Source organism: Lissotriton helveticus, chromosome 11 (assembly GCF_964261635.1).
Source record: "Lissotriton helveticus chromosome 11, aLisHel1.1, whole genome shotgun sequence".
Classification (NCBI taxonomy): domain Eukaryota; kingdom Metazoa; phylum Chordata; class Amphibia; order Caudata; family Salamandridae; genus Lissotriton; species Lissotriton helveticus.
This window is the reverse complement of record NC_136072.1, coordinates 858,748,537-858,774,051: the sequence shown is the minus strand read 5'-3', so window position 1 is coordinate 858,774,051 and position 25,515 is coordinate 858,748,537. Positions and strand designations below refer to the sequence as shown.

Genomic DNA, 25,515 nt, shown 5'->3' with positions numbered 1-25,515 from the left:
CCTAATAGGGAATGATGCTGCATCTCATCTAGAAATGTGTGCACTTTCACACTGCTTTTACAAGGTGGTTGAATTATAGTAGCGTCAAGCACCCCATGAGTCTTATTTTACCTATCATGTTTCAAGGAGGGAATTTTCCATTGTTGAGGGGCAGTGGAGAGGATATGTGCTGGGCTGATCTCACCGTTTGAATGCATTTCTGACTTTTAGACACATGCCACTCTTCCTTTTGAATGTTTGTGTGTGTATTACACAGCTCGAGATTTCTAGTTGCATTTGTTAGACCCGTATCTGTAGGTCTCCTTCCTACATTTAAAAGTACTGTCACAAAGTTCAATGATTTTTCCGATGATCAATGCAAATCTTCAGTAGTCATTTGTTAAAGAGATTATCCTAGATGAATCCGGCATGTCGCCTTGCAAGCCGATACCCTGGTACAGCCCTAGCTTAGTTTAATTTGTCATCTTTGCTTTTAGGCTTGCAATCCATGGCAGTATTTTGACCAGTACCCCCCACACATCTTTCTGTAAGATTTTGCTTCCTCCAGTTTCAGGAAGTTTACTGAAGCCATATAATGGTAACGCAGCTCTGCTAGTCTTTGTCTGAGCTCGGCTGAGCAGCAGTGACTCTGACCCCTCGTTGTAGAGTTTATTTTCCCAATGCTGGTTTTGGGACCACTGCCTGTCCTTAAAAAATATTTTTAGAGACAGTCACAAAGTGGAAGGGGTCCTCTGTGGACCCCTTCCAAATTGCGACTGCATTACCACCGTAATTAACTTGTGCATAACCCTTATTAAAGAAGTGCAAGATTATATTACCGCAGAGACACACCAAAACTCCCTTTTTTTAGGTCTCGCCAGCGAGACCTATTGTTGTTGTTTTGCCTCCCAAGGGAGACAGACCGGTGCACGAGCCGCTTAGGGTCTGTAGACGCGCTTCGCGAGCGTGCGCACACACACACACACACAGCGTTACTGAGGCCGGCCGAAGGCACGCACACACGCGCATACACACACAGACAGACGCATACACACACGCGCGCACACACACACACACACACACAAACCGCCGTCGCCCCCCACACACACACACACACACGCCGCTGCCCCCACCGCCAGCCCCCTCCACACGCCCCCTCCCCACGCCCCCTCCCCCCACAACTAAGCCCCACTTACCGCATCAGCGGCCTCAGCCGCCACTCCTGACTTCTGCTGCCACCGCGGGGCTCTCCCTCAGGCATGGGAGCCCTGCATCACCACTGCTCCTGGGCCATCCACTCCGTGGGCGCGGGCTTCCCTCAGAAGACGGAAGTCCCGCCCCAAGACCGGCGTGACGCTCCCGAACTTCCGGTTTCGGGATGTGCACGCTCACGGCTTGTCTTTTTTTTCTCTCTTACACCTCATAAGTCGATTCCCACAATCTCTCGGTCGTTTCTCCCTCTCTCTGCTGCCTATCGCCCTTTCACACTCTTTCTTACCCTACACTCTTCCACTCCTACCCCTCTCTCTCGTTCCGATGTATCTTTGTCTTCTCACTGCTCTGGTTTCCATCCCTTTCTGTCTAGTTGGCTCACACGATCTTGCTGTGACTGCCTCTGCCCCCCCCCCCCCGGCTCTCTACCCCTCTCTATCAGACTGTCCCTTTCTCTCACTAGTTCGTTATGTTCGGTGTCTCGCTCGCTAGACCTCTCCCTGTGTTGCGGCTCTCTCTCTCTCTGCTGTCTCTGCCTTCAACTCCTACCTCATATTTTATTCAACCCCACCCCCGCATACACCGCGTCCCCCACCGCCCCTCCTGGAAGTGTTGGGAAAGTCCTGGTAAGTCCATGCACCCCCCACCTCGCGCCAAGGGGTGGGGGTGGGGCCTTCTGTGGGGTGTTGGTGCGAGAGATGCCAGGAGGAGAAGAGGGTGAGCATTACGCTAATGAAGTTATGTCTTAGAGACATTTCAAACAATATTAATATGCATCTAATTTACGATTCCGCATTCCCCTTTGTGAAAAGCTACTGGTTGTTTTTGTTAAAATTATGGTATGTGAGTGCGCGTGAGATCAAGGGAAGGGTCTGGGGACAGGAGGCAGTGAGGGCAGCACTGTAGCCAGAGTGTCACGGGCCTTAGTGCAAGAGAGGACATGAGACTCCTGGCTACATACAGCAATAATCAGGGTTCAGTGCCCCCCTCAGGGCTGCGGTGCCACTGCACCTGTTGCACTAACGCCCCTGAGTGAAAGAGGCAAGGGACCACGAGGAGGTGATTAGTGAACCCGGAGGGTGTATGTGCCAGAGGAGGAGGATGTTACAGAGAAGGGTGGAAAGGTGAGGGAGGCTGATGGAGCGAACGGGCAGGTGTGAGAGGGGGGCATTTCGAAAGAAGGCTAGGCTGTGAAAGCAAGCTGTGAGAGGAAAGTGTGAGAGTGCGGTGGTGTGAAGGCGAGAGAAGTAAGGCGTACGAGAGGAAATGTGGAAGAAAGTGACAAGGAAAGAAGAAGGAAGAAAAGGTGTTCGAACAGAGGAGTTAGAGCGGAGGAGTGCAACAGAAGAGGATGTTGTAGAGTCAGTGGAGGCTGTGAGGCAGAGAAAGGGATGAAAAAGGGGAGGAGGGTTGTGAGGAGCAGAAATTATACCAACGACTTCAAGGGAGAGGGATGTCGGAAAGAAGATTGACATGCGAGATAGATTAGTTGCTAGTGCCACATTTGGGTATGGTAATAGGGATGTCAAGATGGCCGCTAGCAGGGTATGTAGCACTGACCCTATAAGCAGTTAATGTGACCTCAGTGCAAGAGGCAGTGGTAAAAGAATTGGTCCTCAGCTGGGCGGACATAATCTTTTCGCTGCCCTAGGAGCTGGAGGCCAGTAACTTAGCCTGTGTATCTTTTACTAGGACCTGTACAGTGCAGTGCCATGACAATGCCCGGGCAGCAGCGTGGCCCTCATGATGTTCCTCTGTAATGAATGAAATGGCATTTATATAGCGCACAAATACTCCAAGGAGTGTCTCGGCGCTGACTGTGTACAAGGAAAGCCTGCTCTCTGCTAAAAGTGATAGATTATTCATTTTGCTGAAACAGTCATGTTTTTATTTTTTTCCTAAAAATCAGGAGCTCTGGAATGGACCGGAGCTCTTTGGGGAGTTTATTCGAGGTCTTTGGGCCAAGGAAGGAGAACGGTCTTCCACCTGTTCTTTCCCTGCAGGCTAACACATTGCACGGATCTCTCAATACTGAGACTGCCACAGGGGTCCCGTGATGTGCCCCTGTACTGAGCTGCAGCATGCACTGCTATCCCGGTGCTGAGACAATAACAAGTACACTGCAGGAAAATATCAACCGAGTGAGATTTGCAGCAGTGCTCACACTTTCATTCATATTTAGCTCAGTGGATTAAGCACTTGCAGCAGAGTGCTGTGTGTAGCCTACATGCCACTGATCCCTGAGCTGTGCCTGTTCTGTGAGAGAGGGAAGCTTGCACTACTGTGACCATGCTGTGCCTGCTCCTAGTGGAAGGGAGGCTTGCACTGCGGTTACCTGCACTGCACCTGTTCTATGATGCGTTGTTGTCCCACTGCACCCTTTCTGTTAGGAAGGGAGCCTTGCACTGCTGCTCTGTGATGGGGAGGACATAAGCTTTCATTTTGTTCCACAAGAGGTGTGCCGTTCTGTGGAGGAGGGTGTCTTTCATTTTTCTGCTGCAACTTCTATTTTAATGGCAAATGAAACCCCAGCACTAGTTGTACTGGGTGATTTAAGTCACAGTGTGGACTCCCACAATATGTTATCAGAGTTTCTCGTCTCCCTGTTGGCTCCTCATCGTGTCCCGCCTTCAGCCTGTTCTGGATTTTTAGCTAACTCCATTTGCGCTGGAATTTCTAAACATACTTAACAATGAAAAAAGAAAAGTCACAAATCAGGTAACGCAACGCATTGTTAAAGATGCTTAGGCATTCGACAGGTACAGTCTGTACCTTTTTTTTGTTCTGCACATAAAAGAAGCCATTTTTTAGGTCGAGCTGGTGTAGCAGCGCGAAGCATCTTTTGTTATCCACTTCCTGTGAATGTGAGACAGGGGATGGGCACGCGCAAGCCCTCGTGATTTCACCTCGTGGGTGCGCACGCCGAGCCCGGCGCCGTGCACATCTCCTGTCCCACATTCACAGTAAGTCAGCCTCGAGAGAGAGAGAGAGAGAGAGAGAGAGAGAGAGACACACACACACACACACACACACACACACACGCTCGCTCACTCGCTCACTCACTCACTCACTCACTCACTCACTCACTCACTCACTCTCACAGGCTCCGTCACGTGGGGCTTCCCTCACTTGCATCGGCAGCCTCTGCTCCTCCTACATGCCTACAGCGTTTCACAGCCTTCCCTGGGGCGGGACTTCCGCCTTCTGCCCTTCTCGTACAGTCACTTTGTGGGCGCCGGCTTCCCGCAGAAGGCGGAAGTCCTGCCCCAGGGGAGGCTGTGAAACGCTGTAGGGGCATACGAGTGCTGGTTATTATGAGTCGTGGCCTTATTGAAAGAGGAACTCCGCTAGGAGAGGAAGTTTGCTGTATAGATGCAACAGTAAAAATATAATCCAAAACGGCCTGCCTATTAATGGAGATGCGCATCTATTGGCCGAGGGTCTGCACGTGCATCACATCCCTCCCCTCCACATACCCACCCTCGGCCCTGCTGATTGGTTGCATAGAAGCAGGCGTCTCCCTCGCACCCCCTCCCCCCCTCCCCCTCCAGTTCACAGTCACACACCCAGCGCCATGCTGACGGCACCCCGGGGCCGGCTGCACCCCCGGACGCCCCCATGGCCGTGCGGCCAGGCTACAGCATCCTCATCCTCCCTCTAGGGAGTGGCCTGTACAGCTGGGAGGCCCTCAACTTCTTCCTCTGGGTGAGTCTGGGCTGCGGAGGCAGATCCGGGGGCAATGCACCTGCTGCCGAGATATGCGTGTCAACTACTTGTTTTTATAAGGCCATTGATATAGCGCTTCATTGTGACCCGTATTTAGGCGCTTGAGCAATCGATGTTATTGGTATAGGTGGGATCTTGGGGCATAGGAGGCTTGCTGCCGCGCCTCGCGTCATAGGTTGAGGTCAAGGAGAGCACCTCGTGCGATCTACGGCGGATTCCTTTGTCTGCCTAAGGCTGAATGAAAGGATTGGGACAGCAGTGTCTAGAACTCCCCTGGGGCACCCTAATAAAGCTCGATCACCCCACCCCTGACCCGCCAGGCACTCCCTGCACAGCGCCTCCCGCCAGATGAATGCTATTTCTGCAGCGAATGTGCCTTATGTCCAACAGGCCCCCTCCCGGCTCGCCCTGTTTGGAAATGACAGGCGATTGCAGCATGTCCCCGCTCTGTGTTTTTTTTTATTTTGGGACCGCTGCCGTTTCCTCCTGGGAAGAACATTTCCAAAGTGACGTGCTCTTAAAAATAGAATTTTGAAATATTCAGAGGCTCGCGTTGTGTGAAATGAGGATTTCTTTCTATTACCTTTCATAAATACTGTGTACATTGGGCGGGGCCAGTGGAATTGATTCCGCGGCGATTCGAGGTTTACTACACAATTTTGCATTTGCCTCACACACACACACTACGTAGTCACACACTGCTCTGTGTCACTCACACTGTCCTATCACACACACTGCGATGTTACACACACACTGCACTGCCTCACACACACTGCGCTGCATCATGCACACACTGCCCTGCTACACACTGCGCTGCCTCACACACACTGCGCTGCCTCACACACACTGCGCTGCCTCACACACACTGCGCTGCCTCACACACACACTGCCCTCCCTCACACACTGCGCTGCCTCACACACACTGCGCTGCCTCACACACACTGCGCTGCCTCACACACACTGCGCTGCCTCACACACACTGCGCTGCCTCAAACACACTGCGCTGCCTCACACACACTGCGCTGCCTCACACACACACACTGCGCTGCCTCACACACACACACTGCGCTGCCTCACACACACACTGCGCTGCCTCACATACACTGCGCTGCCTCACTCACACACACACTGCACTGCCTCACTCACACTGCGCTGCCTCACACACACACTGCCTCACACACACACACACACTCTGCCTCACACACACTGCGCTGCCTCACACACACACTGCACTTCCTCACACACTGCGCTGCCTCACGTACACTGCACTGCCACATAATTACACAGCTCTCAATGCAACATACACTCCAAATAACACTCAGTGCCACATAGTTATATGCAACACAATTATTCTGCACTCAATGCAACATATGCTACAAATACCGCTCAGTGCCACATAATTACACACCACATAATTACTCTACTGAATGCAACACACACTCCACACAATACTCTCAGTGCCACATAATTATATGCTACATAATTACACTGCACTCAATGCAACATACACTCCAAACAATATGACTCAGTGCCACAAAATTACACACCACACAATTACACTCTACTGAATACAACATACACTCCACACAATACCACTCGGTGCCACATAATTACATGCTACAGAATTACACTGCACTCAATGCAGCGTACACTCCAAATACCACTCAATGCCACATAATTACACGCCACATAATTACACTGCACTCAATGCAACATACACTCCAAATACCACTAAGTGCCACATAATTACACACCACATATTTACACTGCACTCCATGCAACATACACTCCAAATACCACTGAGTGGCACACAATTACACACCACATAATTACACTGCACTCAATACAACATTCACTCCAAATCCCACTCAGTGCCACATAAGTACACTCTACTGAATGCAACACACACTCCACACTCAGTGCCACATAATGTGCTACATAATTACACTGCACTCAATGCAACATACACTCCAAACAATACCACTCAGTGCCATATAATTATATGCTACGTAATTACACTGCACTCAATGCAACATACACTCGAAATACCACTCAGTGCCACATAATTACTCTACTGAATACAACATACACTCCCCATATTACCACTCAGTGCCACATAATTACACGCCATATAATTACTCTTCTCAATGTAACATAAATACACTCCACATAATACCACTCAGTGCCATATAATTACACACCTCATACTTACACTACTCAATGCAACATAAATACACTCTATCTGTCGCCATCACTCTATCTATCTATCGCCCTCAATCTATCTATCGCTTCACCACAGCATCACTCAGCACCACCACAGCATCACTCATGGAAAATACAACATCACTAGGCGCTACCACAGCATCACTGAACGTCACAGCATCACTCGTCGCCACCACAACATCACTCAGCGCCACCACAGCATCAATCTGTGCAACCATTCAACAAGTGGTTCAAATATGTTCTCTCAATGTTTCAAGCTTCATTACAAATGTCACAAAAATATGTTAATATTTCACTTCTGTTCTTGGATTTTCGTCACAATAAAATAAAATTAACATAATCTTCACAATTTTTTTAACAAGTTTAAGCTATTGCTATTAAAAATTACAATAACTTATTTAAGTATTAATTATTAAAAAATTTAAAAGCCATTGTTATTTGGAATATCAATACATCTAAGTCACGTAAATACAACACATATTACATTACAAATGCTATAGATGTCACATTTGCGAAAGTTAAAACTATTGGCATTGTAAATGACAAAGCTATCAAGTTTGCTATTTTCAAAACCAACACATAAATAAAAAAATGTGTCATTTACAATACCAATAGCTCAAACTTTCCTAATGCGAGACCTATTGCATTGCAAATGCTTGTTATTAATTTCTGTTAAAACAAGTTATCTTTATTTTTTTAGGTTCACCTTATTTTTTCTCCAAATTACCTCAAAATGATTTACCTCTTGTATCTACCTGTGGCAATGCTGTAGCAGATGACATGGTGATCACCGTGATGTATTGACTGTAATGTGGTGGCGATCAAGTGAGGGTGCCCTATTTAAAGTAACTTTTAGTATTTAAACAATTCCTTTCCTGTTTTAGAAAAACCCTCTACCTCCCTTGCCTCCAAGCACCATCCAGGCCAATTAAAGTTTGGCATGTGTGCGGTAATAATTACTTTTGATATGTTTGAGGTATTAATATCTTTTTGTTTTGTGAAAATCTGCAAATGAATTAACAGATGATGGATTATGAGTCAGGTGCAGCAAATTGATATTTATGTGAAAATGCAGCAGCCACACAATCCTATCTTACCTGTGTCTCTGGCTGCTGTCAAAGGAATTGAATTGAACGTGAAAATGGACTCCCTCAGCAGGTTATGTCAACTTATGTTGCTGCTTGAAGTATGTCGGAAGTAGAAAGTGAAGCATCTTTTTCTTGATCCAGTACCTTTAGACTGTGCCCTAGCATGCTGAGGCAACACAACACGTTTCCACAGTATATCCCATTAGTAAAGTAAACAAGATTAGACAGTACACTTGTGTGAGCCTATTGTGCCAGTTTCGATGAGGGAACCTTGAAACCCAGGGCTTCTTGTACCCCGCTTTATCTACTGTGATAGTAATCTGTCCGTTGCATTCAGGATCGGTCTTGAATCTGAACGCGAAGTTTCCCAATTTACATGCCTGTCGGACGAATCGCGTAGGCATCGGCTACAGTCTGTTTTAATGAAGAAAAAGCTTTTTGGAATAAATAAAGAATTTACTACTACTCCGCTGAAGATTCATAATTTGTCAAGATTTAGTTATCACAATAATTGAACAAATTGAAATAATTCTGTTTGTTATAGATTGCCATTACTTTGTTGAAGAGTGCTGGATTTAGGATTATTGTGAACACTTCATGTTTACACAATTGCATTGTCATTCCCAAACCTCAGACTGTTTGTTTTACATAATCGGTTGCAGCTATGAGTACATTTCAATTTCTTATCAATACCTACTCATAAATTGAGTTCTTATTTGATTGGGATTTATAAGCGGCTGCCACTGTATTTAAATGAATTTGCTGTTGACTGTGTGCAGTTGGCACTCTTGCTGATTAAAAAAGGCTTTTGGAGCAATTTGGCATCTAAAATAACGGATGTGGTACCTAAATAACAATCTGTCAATGAATCAATCCGTACTTCTTGAGCGCGGCTACTCGCCTGTGAGGGTCTCGAGGCGCTTGGGAAGGGGCGTGGGGGAGGGGGGTTTTGCATGTCCGACTGGGCACTGTGGTTAATTCGAAGAGCCAGGTCTTGAGGTCCTACCTGAATTGTTCACCATTGCTCATATGTTGTATCCTTCACAGTGATCACCATTTCTTTGTTGACACTTATGTTTTATATTTTCTACAGATATGGGTTCGGAAAACCAGTGATAGTACCAAAATGAGAATCTATCTAGGTCAGCTCCAGCGGGGGGTATTCATGATCCGCCGGCGATCTGCAGCATGACCTTCTGTCCAGCGAAGAGCCTTCTTGAAGGACTAAACTCCTGCATGGAACAGCATTTGGGCCTCTGACTTAAAGTGGCTGCAACGGAGCAAAATGAATTTGTTAACCTCCGGGCTAGACTGTTCAAAGCTTGGTGAGAAGCCTTTTGATTCTCAGCACAAGTCTTCATCTATGTTGAAGGGTGCGCTCCAACGTGGATTTTTCCGTATTCCAGTTTGATTTCCAGGACCGCAGAGAAGAACACTTATTTGTATCTCGAGTTTTAAATGAGAGCCATATCGGACACATTCAAGGCAGACATTTTGTGAGGTGTATGTGAAAGCTCTAACCCAGGCAAGGGATGTAAATACAGGAACTGTTTTTTTGCCATAAGAAGGAAGCATGTTATGATCTGGCACACACCATGATAGTTGACTGACTTGAATGGTTTGTCACCTTCCACGTGTATAGTAGCTTTTCAGTGTGTGTATGTTCGTATGTGTTTTTATGGCAGTGGGAGATATTTTCAAACTTCCTCTTGCACTGTATCTAGAAATTATTTGAAAGTGGTGAATCATTACAAGTTCAAGTCAGATGGTAGCCCTTTTTTAAGTTGAATGCTTAAGTGACAATGCCATGTTACTGGCAAATAAACTGTTTTTTATCTAATTTGTGTCTTCAGACTTTACATATTGGTTTTGGTGATTCATTTATTGTAATGTTTATATGCTCTTGTGCAGACTCTCCATTGAGGTTCCCTAGTGCGTCGGTCAACTGGGCACCATGCAAGGAATAAATAGATGTTGTTCTAGAGGTAAAAAAACATATCCTGGGATCTACCCATGTTTAAAGCACTAAATGAATAAGAGCTCCGAGTTTGAATGACATATCCTCTTCATTTACTCATATGCTTAGATTATGTGATGAAGGTCTGAAAATTGTCTTCCGTTTATTATCTGTTCTCATTTTTGTTCGACCATAAAGGGATATTACCGCCCAATTAGCTGGCCCTGACCCCAATGAAGGTTGGTTGGTAATGACTTAGTTAAGCTAGAAATAGTCGAATTAAATGCACCTGGAATGACTGATGGCTGTGGTAGTAGTAGTAGTAGTAGTAATAATCTTTATTCGGCTCATAATGCAACCATAAAAGTACAACTTAGTCTTAGCGACAAACATACTATAATAACAATTTTAAAAATCAATACAAGTTTTAAAATGAAGAATCCTACTGACATTAATAGCATAGCATAAAAACAATCTATGCAAGAGACCAGATTAACTAGTACACATTACGTACACAATAAAACCAATCACATTGTATCACATACACAGTTTTTTAAGAGGTTTAACATTGATCCAATAAATGAGAAGTGCCCAATTATTATATCTCATTTTAAGGCCCAAACCACTCCTTGGGAGATATCAGTCAGATGGTTATACTTTTTTTACTTATCCTGCCCTTGCATGTTCTTGCATCTATAGCACCATGCAAGTAACTAGTATCTTGATAGAGCAAAAATCAACCATGCAGTAGTGTCACTTCTGAAAATCCTAATGGTCGGCCTAATTTGTCTTCCAGAGAAAATGCGACAAATAGGAACTAACCAAGATCTCCTATTTGCAGCATATCTAGGACAAAAAATGCTCTTCTGTTTCAAGACTTATCTGGACAGAATGGGCATAGGGGTGAGATGTTTTGACCATTCCATTTACATTGAAAGACATGAAGTGTCAAAATGCTGTATTTCAATTGTCAGTATAGGGATTTTGCTTGGGTTTCAGTTTCATTCAAAAACTCCTCGCAATACAGGTTGTCTTTAAAATCCCAAAACCTGCCAGTTAAATCCACCACAGTATTCAGGTTGAGCCATTGGGCATAGATGTAGTGCCAGTATATCCGTTTAAGAGACATCAAAGTATTTTTCTTAATGCAGGCTGGGTTCGTTTACAGCTCACTCAAGACAAGGATATGTAGTCAAGTTTTAACCAGGCAATACTCCCTTTACTGTCCAGTGCTATTAATTTTAAAAATGATTCTCTCTTAGGGAGTGGTGTATTACTATTCCAGACACGTGACCAATATGCTAGGGGTCTAAACGCTGCCACTTGTGCTATAATATAGAGACCAAGATCCAACCGAATAGGGGTTAGGGGCACACTGCGTGGTAAGCCCAGTAAAGATCTCATAAGGATATTATCTGTTTTCTCTATGGGCCTTACATTCTGGTAACCCCAGATCTCAGCGCCGTATAAAGCAGCACTAACCCCCTTCGCCCAATAAATGTCGATAACCTGGTTAACTCGCCTATATTTACTTGCTTTCAGTTTTTTAGATGGGGCAGATGTGACATGCTAAAGGGTGAGCTGGGAATTGGAAATTTGTGAGGGCCATGCTTTGTATTGGTAAATCTAACCCCTAGATAGACACAATCATATACTTGATCTAGCATAGAGTTTCCCAGCTTCACTTTACACTTAACAAATTGACGGAGATTAAATTACATAAATGTGTCTTGTTGACATTAACTTCAAGACCAAGATCATTACATGCCACTGAGAACTTGTTAAATACATTGTGTAACCCCATGTTCAATAGACAATTAGTGTGCCATCAGCAAACATTAAAGACGCAACTGGGCTAGCAGTTATCTTAGGAGGGTCCCCATTACAATTGTATAGGTACTCCAAGTCCACAAATAGAACATATGTGTTCCTTTTTGATCATCACGTACTTCCATAGAATTATTAAAAATAAAAATAGCTTGTCGAGTGTCCCAGTGTTTTCTCTAAAACCAGCCTGAAGGGGCGAGAGGATCTAATTTTCATTAATCAAAACATGTAATCTCCCAAACAGGTGCTTGCAAAACAATTTTTGTGAGATATCCATCAGGTCAATCGGCCTGTAATTAGTGGGGTTGGTTTTGTCTTCCTTTTTATACACGGGTACCGCCTCTGCCCCTATCCAAGAGTCATGGACCTGTGCACCACTTACGATGGCATTAACATTACGATTAAGAATAACACTCCATATGTCCACTTCAGAGAGTTAAAGATCCCTAGGGATTTTGTCCAAACCAGGGGCTTTCCCTCTGTAGCGCAGCGAGGGCTAGCCTGATTTCCTCCAGGCTAAAATAAATGGGTTCCGTGTCCCTGAATTCAATATTTATGTATATGCTTAATAAGCTATCGATGTCCGGGTAAATTTGAGTCTCACTGGCATAGAGTGTACTAAAATGATTTACCCATGACTTCGGTTGAATATGAAAGTCTTCATCTATAACCGGTCTCTTGTCACTCTAATCTACAATGTGCCAGAAAAGCTTGCCATCCTTGCTTTTAGCCACTGAAGTTAAATATCTCCAATATCCGTATTCCCATTCTCTTTTTGCTAGATTTTGAATCCTTTTATAATTATATCTTTTTTTTTAACCACAGTTGATTTGTGCCCCATCTTAATAGCACCCCATTAGTTCTTTCCTTGCTGCGTTCCAGGACTCATTAACCTTTGCGCTGCTTGGCCTTTTTTACCCCTGTGCTAAGCCTTTTTTTTGGTATATTTGGGGTAGTTTGTGCCAAGGCCCCTGTAACTTTTTGACCACATAAGGTATCAACGCTAAATTTGCACCCTTTTCTTCCAACATCATAGGAATTTAAAATGTAGCCAGGGTTGGTTGATTCCCCTGGAGGGGACCCAGAAATTAGCCAAAATACAGCAACATTTTTTTTTGTAATGGTGAAAATGTGCTGCAGAAGAAAGCGTCTGTTTTTTCCCCTGCAAATGGTACCAAAAAAAGGTTTGTGGTGCTGATATCTTCATCTTCCCAGCTTTCAGGGACAAGCAGATGTTTGTCAGAAAACCAACATTAATTACACAGTTTTGAAGAACCGTAATAACCCACTCACTGGGTCTCGGCGACGGGGGAACCGCCCTAGTCTTCCATACCTTGCATACTTAGTAAAAAGGAGACACAGGAGCCTTCGTCTGCAGGAGGAACCCAGATTTATTCAATTGCCCGGGCTATGGAACAGAGTCCCAAGCTAGTCAGAGACAAAACCCAGGAGGCTGCTACTTTACTCTGCAGCTTACAAGCCTTTTTTTTTTTTTGAAAATTTGTTTTTATTGTTGCTATCACATAGTAAACATTAGTGAAAATCCAGGTCACATCGCAGCGTCAACATTCAGCTGCATTCAATCAGTAGAGCAACTTTTCAAATTTTCATTTTCTCCCAAACTTTGAACATACTACTAAAAAGGGTCAGTATAAGCGATCCGTGTCACGAATCAAATACAGTATTAGCGTGAATAGAAGCATCACAAGTATTGTCCATAGTCTCTTTCGGAAACAAATCTGTCCACATGTTCAATACCCAGGGCCCGAGCATTCCTTAGCCCTCAATGTCACTCTCCCTGATCCCTACATCACTCCACGTCCTCGTCTTCCCCAGAACTATCCCCTTCCTCATCTTCAGGCAAAGGCTCACAGATATCCCCTCTATATGAGTTCCAGGGCGACCATATTTTGTTCCATTTGCGTGGATTAAGTCTCTGTTTGTAAATCGCCCTCTCTGTTAACATAAGCATATCCATGTTCCTACACCACTGAGCCAACGTCGGAGTAGTCAGCGCCCCCCAATTTTGTGCTATATCGCGCTTCGCCAGCATCATACCAATGACCACCCATCGCTTTCCATGCGGTGACAGGTCGGTTGGGCCCCATACATTCAGTAAGCATACCCGAGGGTCAGGTGTGAACGAGGTCTGTAGGGTCTGACCGATCGTTCGTGCTACTCGTCTCCAGTAAGTTTGTAAATTAGGACAGTCCCACAAAGTATGGAACAGCGTACCCTCCTCCCCACAGTTCCTTAGGCAGTATGGGTGTTCCGCCCTGTGAATTTTGTGTAGTGTTGTTCGGGTGTAGTAAACCCTATGTAGTATTTTAAATTGGACCAGTCTGAATCGTGTGGATATACCTGCCTCCCTAGGCGACGCCAGTGCTGCATTCCATTCCGTTTCATCCAAGTCCCCAATCTCCTCCACCCACTTTTCTTTCAGTTTCACCAGCGGATCCGGTAGGTTGTTTAACAGTTTGCGGTAGGTGAGGGAGGTAGCACCAGCCTCCATATAGTCCGTTAACAGTCGGTCTTCCAACGGAGCCGACTCCGGGACCGCCGCCCCCAATTCTAACACAGACATGAGCGCGTGTCTAACTTGTATATATCTGTACGTTTCATTCACTCCAAGTTCATACTGCTCCCTCAGGGTTGCAAAGGAGAGCACTCCACCTCTCGACCATAGATCGCCAACCGTGGAGATCCCGATGGTATCCCACCGATCAAACCCCTTACAGCTGCGCAGATTACCAAGGGCCTTGGAGTCCCATAGTGGTGTGAGTTTGGTAATCACCCCCTCCCAACCAAGCCGCCTCTGAGCCCTATGCCATATAGACACTGTGTGCTTGGTAGGTCCCTCCAGCTTCCCCACCAGACCCTTGTTGTAGAGCGGGGCCAGAAGGGTGCTCGTGCCCAGTTGGCGTCTATCCGCCATGTAGGCCGGGTCTTCGTGTGCACCATGGATCCATTGGTTGATCACCTTAAGGTGCGCTGCCCAATAGTACAATTCAAGGTTTGGGAGCGCTATCCCCCCGCTGTACCAGTCCCTAATCAATTTCAGGTGCGCTACCCTAGCTGGCTTACCACTCCACAGCAAGGTGGACAGTTGTGCCGACACTTGGCGGAAAAACAATAATGGGACCACCGCCGGTGCGTTCTCTAGAACATACAGGAAGCGAGGCAGCGCCAGCATTTTGAAGAGTGCCGCTCTACCCAGCAGTGTCAAGGGGAGGGTCTTCCAGTGGCGCACGTCCGCCTTCAATCTGTCCAGTAGTGGCACAAGGTTCAGCTCTAGAAAGGTCGCAGGGTCTCCTGTGATTTGAATCCCCAGGTACCTGAAGGTACGGGGTTCCACGAGCAACTGGCAACCAATAGGCAGGACCGGGGGGCTGCCCCGTATCATATACAAAATGGATTTGGACCAGTTAAGTTTATATCCTGACGCGGCACCATGTTTCTCACATAGGGCCAGCAGGACCGGAATACCATTCTCGAGGTCCATGAGGTAAATGAGCATGTCTTCAGCATACAGGGAGACCCTATCCTCCCAGCCATCATCCCACTGTATGCCCTTCAGCAGCTAGGTGGATCTAAGAATCGTGGCCAGGGGTTCCAGTACTAAGGCGAATAGCAGCGGTGAGAGCGGGCATCCCTGTCTCGTGCCCCTCGCTAGCGGGAACTCCCTCGAGATACAACCATTGGCCGTCACCCTCGCCACGGGTTCGGTGTACAACAACCTGACCCACGAGATGAACCCGGAACCAACACCCATGTGCTCCAGGACCGCAAAAAGATAGCGCCACTCCACCATGTCAAACGCCATTTTGGCATCCAATGACAGCACTGCTGCTGGGTCAGCCAATTTTGGGGCGCGTGCTAGCACTCCATGCAGCCGTCGCAAATTCAGCGCTGTACTTCGGTGTGGCATAAAGCCCGACTGGTCCGGATGAATTAAGTGCGTCAGATGGGGCAGTAGTCTAGTGGCCAGTAGTTTTGCCAAAATTTTATTTTCGGCGTTAAGGAGTGAGATTGGGCGGTATGATCCGCATTCCTCAGGGGGTTTGCCGGGCTTTGGTATTGCTACTATTGTGGCCGTGTGCTGGTCAGGGGGCAACAGCCCCTGCTCCCGGCATTCTTTGTACATTTCGAGTAAGGGTGCGGAAAGCGTTTCGGACATGATCTTGTACCATTCAATCGGCGCTCCATTAGGGCCCATTGCTTTCCCAGGGTGTAGTGCCGCTATGGCTACCTGTATTTCTTCGGACGTCAGGTCCGAGTCAAGGTCGTCCCGAGCGTCCTGGGGGAGAGTACGGGTCGGCACCCCTAGGAGTGACCCTTCTACCATCTCCCTTGTGACTTCAGTTTCAGGGGAGTAGACTGAATGGAAGTGGTCTGCTAGGAGCTCCACTATTCGATCCGGACTAGTCTGCAACACCCCTCCCGAATCTTTTAATTGCAGTATGGCCCTTTGTCCTCCCAGTTTCCTCTCCAGCCAGGCCAAGAGTTTACCTGCCTTATCACCAACGTCATATATCCTATTCGTAGTCGCCAACACACTGCCCATCACCTTATGTCGTATATGTTCGGTGTGTCTCTGCTGACACAGCCGGAGCGCGTGATGTGTATCCTCACTCGGGTTACTCTCATGGGCCTGCGTTGCTCTAGCGAGCTGCTCTTCTAATTCTAATAACTCCTGGCTCTGTGTGCGCTTATGCTGTGCAATAACCGAGATTGCCTGCCCGCGAAGAACCGTCTTGTAGGCTTCCCACAAGGTTACATGGGAAGTCACCGATCCTTCATTCTCAGCGAGGTAGGACCTCGTGCCCTTTTTTAAAGCCTTGGCTATAACAGGCTCTTTAAGGAATCCCGGGTAAATAGGGTAGATGCGTCTGTGAGTGCATACCTGGCTGGAAAGAGTCAGTGTCAGCGGGGAATGGTCCGAAACCCCTCGCGGTCCGATGTGAGTGTCAGTGATATTGAGAAGGCCCCCCCCCAGTGTGAGGAAGTAGTCAATCCTAGATAGGCTATCGTGGACTGCCGAATAGTACGTGTATTGTTGGCCCTCTGAGTGAAACTGCCGCCATATGTCCACTAAACCCTGCGCTTCCATGAAGTCATGCAATTTGGAAGGCCCTGGTGTGCGTGTGCGCACAGGGTAGCGGTCTAGGGAGTTGTGTGCCACCGCATTAAAATCACCCCCCACAATAAGGTCCCCCTCTGGGAGGTTTAACAAAAATGTTCCCAGTTCTGGGAGAGCTGTGTTGTGCAGCGCTGGCGGGATATACACTGAGACCACATTGAGCGGCCTCCCCTCCCACTGCCCATGTATCGCCGCAAAGCGTCCCTGTGTGTCGACGCTGACGGATTGGGTTATAAACCTGGACGAGCGGTGCATTAATATCCCCGTACCTCGGGACCCTTTAGTAAACTCAGAGGGAACAATCATGCTGTAGCCTTTCCTGTCTAGGGCCCGTGTCGCTGTGCCAGTCAGATGGGTCTCCTGCAATAGGACCAAGGCTGGAGCTAACCTCCTTATGCTCTGTAAGACCAACCCACGCTTTATCTTGTCACCCAGGCCCCTAACATTCCAAGACAGTAGGCTCAAAGGCGATGCCCGCCCCATGTTAGCGTCCCCCCCTATCATGTCTAAATGAGCGGTAAGTCAGCCGACGTCCGCATCACATTAAACAGCTTGTGGAGTGAATATGTACTCTTTGTTGCAATACCACCATTCTACGCACTCGTAACCCACTGTACTGTTCCTGACCCTGTGTAGCAATTAAAAACCAGTAACACATCCTACCCCCAACTCCCCCCCTCCCTGCCCCCCTGCTCAACGGACTCAAAACTGCCCGCCCCCCCAACTCAGCAGAGTGCCTGATCCCCCCCAAAAACCTAGTACTTGCTCGCTGGGGTGAAGGACGCTCCGGTATCAGCGGCCCCCATCCTCGGCCGCGGAGGCCCTCAGCCCAGTGTCCAAGGCGGCATTGCCAGTCAGCATTGCAGTCAGGTCAGCCATACAGCATCAGCGAATCACTGGTCTTCATCAGCACCCTCCTCCTGATGATCAGGCAAAGGGGAGAGCGCCTCAACCTCCCCGGTGGGTTGTGAGCCCTGCCGGGATCCTGCATTACGGTGCTTGGTCTGCCTGTTAGAGCGACGCGGGGGGTCCACCTGCCTCCACCCCTCCAGCCATTCCTGCGCCATCTCCGGGGAATCAAAAAACCATGTTTTATTGTCTGCCACAATCCGAAGCTTGGCCGGAAAAAGCATTGAGTACGAGATGTCCCTAGCTCTCAGTTCCTTCTTCACTTCGAAAAAGGTTCTTCTCCTCCGTGCGACCTCGGCTGTATAGTCCGGAAAAAAGGCCAACGTAGAGTTCTGGATCCTAATAGGGGGCGAAGTTCTCGCTGCCTGCAGGATGGCGTCACGATCCCTGAAATTAAAGAGTCTTGCTATGATCGGCCTGGGATTAGTGCCCGTTTTCCGGCGTCCGCCAGGGACCCTGTGAGCCCTTTCTACTGTGAAGAAGGCGGAGAGCCCCTTAGGCTGTAGTTTCTGCTTGATTAAATCCTCCACATACAGGTCCATTGCTCTCGTGTCCTCCGATTCCGGCACACCTAGTATACGGATGTTGTTCCGCCTCGAGCGCCCTTCCTGATCATCGAGCTTTTCTCGCAGTTCCTTATTTTCCCTTGAGACGCGTTCCATACCAATCTGCAGTTCTGACACATCTTCCACCAAAGACTTGGTCACCACTTCCATGTTAGTCACTTTCTCCGACATCTTATGGAAGTCCGCTCTTATTAGCGTGATTTCGGCTGAGATGGACCCAACTGTGGCCTGTACCTGCGTGAGGGCCCGCATGACATCGTCCAGGGTCGCCTTCTTGCCCCCCGTCGCGTCCGCAGACTTGCTTTGCTGTGATTTGGCGTCTGGGGGGGAGGAAACGGGCTTCTCATACGCAAAACGGTCAAGGCGGGACTGCGATGCTCCAGCCTTTGGTCCCCTGCCGGCCATCTCAGCAGTGGTGCTCACCCAACGTGTATGTAGTCGGTGTCCCACACCCCCGATTCAGAGCGCCTGTATGACTGCACCCACACCTGACGCCGTCCGGGCCGCTTCACTCTCCGTTCACGGGGCGCAGTATACCATCACCACCAGGTCTCTGCGAATTCTCACTAGTCCATATAATAACCGGCGGCACTACGCCTTTCAGGGCCCCCCCACTGTGTCGCCGTTACCTCAGCGTTCAGTGGGAACAATGGAACAAAGCTTCCTGGCTCAGTTGTGGGGCGGGTGTTTTAATAGTCTCCCCCGGCACTGTGGAGGTACCCCCACTGCAGTGTCTCATGTGCCGCCACTGCCCTGCGACTGTCGAGTCACCCGTCAGGCACTCCTGGTGAAATCTGAGGGCCCGCGTTACTGGCAAATAAATCGGCCCGAGGCCGTGGAGCGAGGGCTGTGAGGATGACCCCCAGCACTCCGGAGCAGTCCCGGGCAGAGGCTCAATGGGTTCCGGTATCCGCCCGGGCTTATGACGGCGCTGTGGGCCCCCAGTCAGTGGAGGAGCCCCGGCAGTATAGTATGCGCTGCCTGGTGGTGAAAAGTCACTCCTGGCCCAACTCTGCAGTTCGATCGCGGAGCCGGAGCTGATGCGGTCGCGGCAGGGCCGTCTGTGCGACCCTAAGATGGCGACCCCTCGTCTCGGTGTCTCCGCTCTACGCGCCCCCTTCCGGCCCGGCAGGCTGTCAGGGCCGCGCCTCTTCTCACCTCGGAGGGGCGTCCGGGCTCACACTCCGCGCTACGAAAGTCCGGCGGTGCTTCAAAGGTGCCGAGGGTTCTTCTCCGTCGCCGCCAGGCACAGGCGAGCGCTTCCGGTCCCCCTCCGCCCGGATCTATGAACTTCCTGTCCGCCTTGCGGTGCAGCACACTCCCCGGTCCGGATGCTGTTCACAGGCCCACACAAGTATCGGCCAACACTGGTGTTCCTGACCACGGATCGAAGTCCCGGTAATCTAGGATGCTGCCGCCCGGTCCTGGGCTTGGTCGCCTTCCCGCCTGGGATATTTCGTGGACGGATAAGTTATCGGATAGTTCAGGAGGCCGCTTCAATCACGGAGCTCTCCTCTCAAGCTGCCGCCATCTCTGGCTGCTGGCCGCTTACAAGCCTTTTATACATTTCTCATACCATTCTTTTGGCTGTCAGTCCATTGTCCAATCAGGGCAGGGTTTGTAGTTGAGAGCTTGATCAAGGCGATGCGTGTAGTTGGTGACCTGGTCAAGGCTTGGTACACAGAGCATTGTCCACTCTATGCTTGTAGTTGGTGACCTGGTCAAGGCTTGGTACACAGAGCATTGTCCACTCTGCTTTGATCAGGGCTCTTTCTTTCAGGTCATTGTTCAATTGCCTGATCAAAGCCTGGTCTTTCAAGTCATTTGTTTACTTACCCTGATTAGAGTCCAGCAGTCAGACCATTGTCTAGATAACCTGATAACTGTGTCAAGGATATTTACCTGGCTGGGAGCAGGAGATGGAAAATGAATCATTCATTTAGGGTGGGAGTGTCTTGTGGCTTTCAGTTGACCTGCAAAGAACAGGGGGGGTTGGGTGTGCGACAGTTCCTGGGCAGAAATGCAGGCTGCATGACGTTTTTTGTGGTGTCAGTGTAGAATTTCCTCAGGCATCAGAGAAAATGACCAGGTGGGTTGTGTGGAAGTGTTTGACACGAGATGGCAATGAAAAAGCAATGGAGTCCTGGTACAAATGATGTCGGTCAAATTAACACTTTTCCTCAGTTTTGCAATTTTTCTGGGACATAGCCTATTTTGCTTCATTTTGTGCTTAAAACCTCCTTCCAGTTAGTGGTAGAAATGGGTGTGAAAGCAATAATGGATCCCGAAAAGCTATACATTTCCGAAAAGTAGATACAATTCTGAATTTGTGTAGATCCTTCAAGGTTTTTTTTATAGAATCTAGCAGTTTAAAATAAGAAATTTGAAAATGAGTTGAAAAAACAGCCATTTGTGCAAAGGTTTTCACCCTTTAACTTCTTATAAGTATGACAGATGTTTGAAGGCAATATACCGTTACGTCCGCTGGACCATTCTGGTTGTGGGGATATATAGGGTTTGCAGGTTCACCAAGAACCCGAGGACCCCAGAGCCAATAACAGAGCATTGACTTGCAGTGGTTTTTCATTGTGTACCGGGTAGATAGCAATTAATTTGGTAAAATATAAAACGTGAAAAATAGGTATCAAAGAGACCTATGTATTTCCGAAATGGGAACAAAATATAGAGTTTAGAAACAGTAGCTATTTGCACATCTCCGAAATTGTGGTTACCCCTGCTAGCCTGTAAATTGTAGGACATTTTTCAAAGTGACTTTTTTTTTTACACATTTTTTTACATTAGGCTGGCATAAATGCATAGAAAGTCAATAGGTAATAACAGTTGCTCTACAATTCTTTTTTTCAAATGTTTAATTTTATTTATTGATTTTTAAAACAAGGCACACAATCAATGGTACAGAGTCATTGAAAGCAAGGAAACGTAGAAAACTCACAACATGCCCCCGCCCCCTCCCCCTCCCCCTCAACCCCCCCTGGTGGAACAGTAGTACAGTTACAGTACACTTTGGACAATAAAGCTGCATTTGGTAGCATATAATAAAAGAATGTTTTTAGGAAAAGACTATCCTTCAGATCCGCACAGTTGTTAGCAGGAGGTCCACACCCATTTAAAGGTATCTATTGGGATCTGCTAATGGGCTCATACCAGGGCAGAATGGGACAGCAGATACTCCGTCAAGGGGGCCCAAAAATCTTTGGGGCGAGAGGATTCCGGCAGCTCCTCCTCATATGTCTGTAGCTGAGTTTTACAATACACCAGGTTTCGGAGCCACTTCTTCACAGTGAGTGTCGCTTTGGCTCCCCAACATTGCGCCACCACCCTTTTTGTAAGCAAAGTGGAAACTGCGACAATTCGCCTGTTACAGGGCTTAAGGCGCTTGACATACCCCAGTAGGCAAAGCTCAGGAGAGCAATCCACAGTCTCCAGCACAACATCAGATAGAATGGCCACCACTTCCATCCAGAAAGCAAACACACTCCCACACATCCAGGCAACATGGAGGAAGTCAGCATCCGCCGCTCCACATCTCACACAGTTAGAGGTTTCCTTCAGGCCGTATTTATATAGCTGCAAGGGGAATAATAATCCTGATGTAGGAACTTAAAATGTATGATTCGAAGATTACAATTAGCCGTGAGGCGACCAGTAAGCTGACAACACGCAGTCCAGACCTCCGGCGCGATAGGAGTACCCAGCACCGTCTGCCAGCGCGAGCAAGAGGGGTGTACCTCTATGTCCTGTTCGCGCAGAGAGGCATTGTAAAGTCTTGTAACTAATTTCTTTCGACTCTCTCCCGTCAGCAGCACCTGCAGGGCTCGTAAAGTGGTGGGCTCAGCAGGATAACCCGGATACGCCGTGCGGATAGCTTGACGAACCCGAACATATGTAAAGTTAAACATGAAACCCCGCTCAGAGCCGTTCTGCGCCTCTTTTAACGTTTTAAATCTACCCTCCACATATAGATCACCCAGCCGGTGGATGCCAGCCGCAGCTAGTTCTCGCAAAGCAGACTCCTCCCGAGCCGCCGAGATTCCAGGGTGGGAAAGTAACGGCAATAGTGGCGCATACAGATAGAAAAGCTGTGCCCTAGTCGCAAGCATTTGCCAAGCCCACGCCGTGCACTGCGTGGGATTAATCTCGGTCCGCGGGCCACCCGATCCCCCCGTAAGTGTCACTGCCTGCAGTGGCACAAGGAGCACAGCATCTTCCGCTATAGCCACATGTGGCTGATACCGCAGCGGGAAGTGCCAGTAATGCGCGAACTGCGCCTGGGCGCACAGATAGTAGAGGCGGAGGTCTGGAGCCTCAAAGCCTCCTCTTTCACAGGGCTGCACCAACAGGTCCCAGCGGCACCTTGGCTTCCTACCGTCCCACACAAATGTGACCAATACAGACTGGAGGGTGCGGAAGAGCGCTATATTCAGTTTGATAGGAATGTTAATGAAGAAATATAGCATATTGGGTGAAAACACCATTTTCACCACCGCAATCCTGTCCGCCAGAGAGAGGGGCAGGTGTGTCCATCTTGCAGCCTGTTCCGAAATACGGGTCACCACGCAGCCGTAATTTTCAGAGATCACGATGTCAGGATCTCTATGTACCCAAACACCCAGATACTTCACAGGGTCAGTTGTCCACGTCATTGGAAAATCCAGCTCCACCTCTTTGGTGAACGCGGTTAGGGGAAACACCACTGACTTGAACCAATTTATCCCCAGGCCAAAGAAGCGCTCGAATTGGACATATTCCCTTAGTAGCGCAGACAGGTGGACCTCGGGCTCCCGGGCATATAGCAGCATGTCATCTGCATAGAGAGAGAGACAATCAATGGCCGTCATCGGAACCGCAGAGCAGGTGCAGCATGCCGTTGCCTCAGTTTGCAGGCGAGGGGTTCCAGCGCTAAGGCAAATAGCATAGGCGACAGCGGGCAGCCCTGCCTCGTGCCTCCTCCGATAGAAAACAATGAGGAGACCCAACGGTTAACTCGCACCCTGGCGACTGGGTCGCTGTACAGCGCTCGGAGCCATTGAAGGAAGAAAGGGGGAAAACCCATCCTTCAGTACTGTAAACATAAAGGGCCACAAGTAAAGAATCAAAGGCCTTGGCCGCATCAAGTAATAAGGCCACCGCCTGAAAGTCCGGCTCGAAGTAGTGCAGAGTGGAAAATAGTGTACGCAAACTATGAGTGGTGGATCGCTCCATAACTAATCCCGATTGGTCCGGCAACACTAATAGGGGAATCAAGGGTTGCATTCTAATAGCGATCATTTTCGCTAGGATCTTTGCGTCTATATTGATCATAGAGAGCGGTCGGTATGACCCGCACTGATTTGATGGCTTATCTGGTTTCAGGAGTGTGACCAGCAGGGCCTCACAGAGTGAAGGGGGCAGCTTCCCGCTTTCGTATGCTTCCGTATAGACCTCCAGGAGCCGTGGGGCGAGGTCTGCCACATATGCCTTATAAAATTCGCTGGGCAGTCCGTCCGGGCCTGCAGCCTTGCAGGTCAGGAGTGACCTAATGGCCTCTTGTTCATCCTCTTCATCAAATGGCTGCACAAGGTACTCCCGCTGCCCATTGGAAAGCCACCGAGTGCCACATCGTCAAGGTACTCTAGTATCTCCACCGTCGGTGGGGTCGCCTTGGCCGCATAGAGGCAGGTATAGAATTGCAACATTACGATGCGAATGGTGGGCCCCCCGGCATCATCGAGAAGTTCAGTTATTTGCTCCTGGCATCTTGTCTCCGATAATTTCTGAACCAGTGAGCGGCCAGGGCGACCTCCCTCCCCATAACATCGTGCTATTCGACGCCGGGAACAGTGCAGTAGCTCCTGGTCCACAGTCTTGTTATGCTCTGTGACCAGTTCCCGTATGGCAGCCAGTTTTGCAGCCGATGGGTCAGAATCGTAGTCCCGCTCTAATCAGATGCTAATTTTGTAATCCGTCGACTGATGTCGCACAGAACCCCCGACTGGGCCCAGAAGCAAGCCCCCCGCACAGTCACCTTAAACGCTTCCTAGAGCGTCCCCGCGCTGTCTACCGTTCCCTCATTTTCCCTAAAGTAGTTTTTTATGGTTTCTGCTATACTCTGCTTAAAGACTGGGTCCGTTCTGAAGGCTGCAGCCGCCATGCAAACGTCGTAGTCCGATATGTAGGTATCTGTGGCGTCAAAAGTATCTGGGAATGGTCAAAAGAGTTCGGGCCTTGTGCGACACCGCCGTTGTCCAGGCGCAGACCAATTCAGAGACCAGCCAGAAGTCTATGCGGGACCACAAGCCATGCACGGAAGAAGCGAACGTGCTCTGACGGTCCGTGGGATGGCGAGTCAGCCATATGTCCTGCAAATGACCAGTGTCTAGAAGCCCCAGTAAGACCTCCGCAGCACGTTTGGGTCTGGCCTCACTGCCGCCAGTACGGTCCATGGTGGTGTCCAAGCATAGAATAAAATCCCCTCCCCATATAATCTATGCCGGAGGAAATAGTGATATCCGGCGCCACACATCCGAATAGAACGAAAGGTCATCCACATGCGGTCCGTATACTTTCACAATCAACACACTCTCTCCAGACATGCGGCCATGCACCATCCCAACCCGGCCCTCATCATCCACTTCAGTCCCTATCACAGTAAAAGGCACCCATTTTTTCACCAGAGTCATTACCGCCCGGGAGTAGGAGAAAAAGGAGGAAAAGACCCGTTCTCCCGCCCACCTAGTGCCCATTTTGCTAGCAGTTTCAACCGTAAGGTGGGTTTCTTGGAAGAGGGCGACTTGCACTCCCATACGGTCAAGACATGCAAACACTGATCTGATCTTTTTAGGCGTGTTAAGGCCCCGGACATTCCAGGTAAGGAACTTGATCACACTA

General features: G+C 48.5%; 1 protein-coding gene across 2 annotated transcripts in view; it reads left to right on the top strand.

Moving 5' to 3' along the window:
- Positions 1–10,068, top strand: part of SUDS3 (SIN3A corepressor complex component SDS3) — a 204,677-nt gene extending 194,609 nt beyond the window's left edge. For both annotated transcript variants that reach the window (XM_078667091.1, XM_078667092.1), the window contains exon 13: positions 9,322–10,068. In XM_078667091.1, the coding sequence (XP_078523217.1) occupies positions 9,322–9,420 (99 nt within the window). In that variant the 3' untranslated portion in view covers positions 9,421–10,068. The remainder of the gene's footprint in view (positions 1–9,321) is intronic.
- Positions 10,069–25,515: the final 15,447 nt, after the last annotated feature.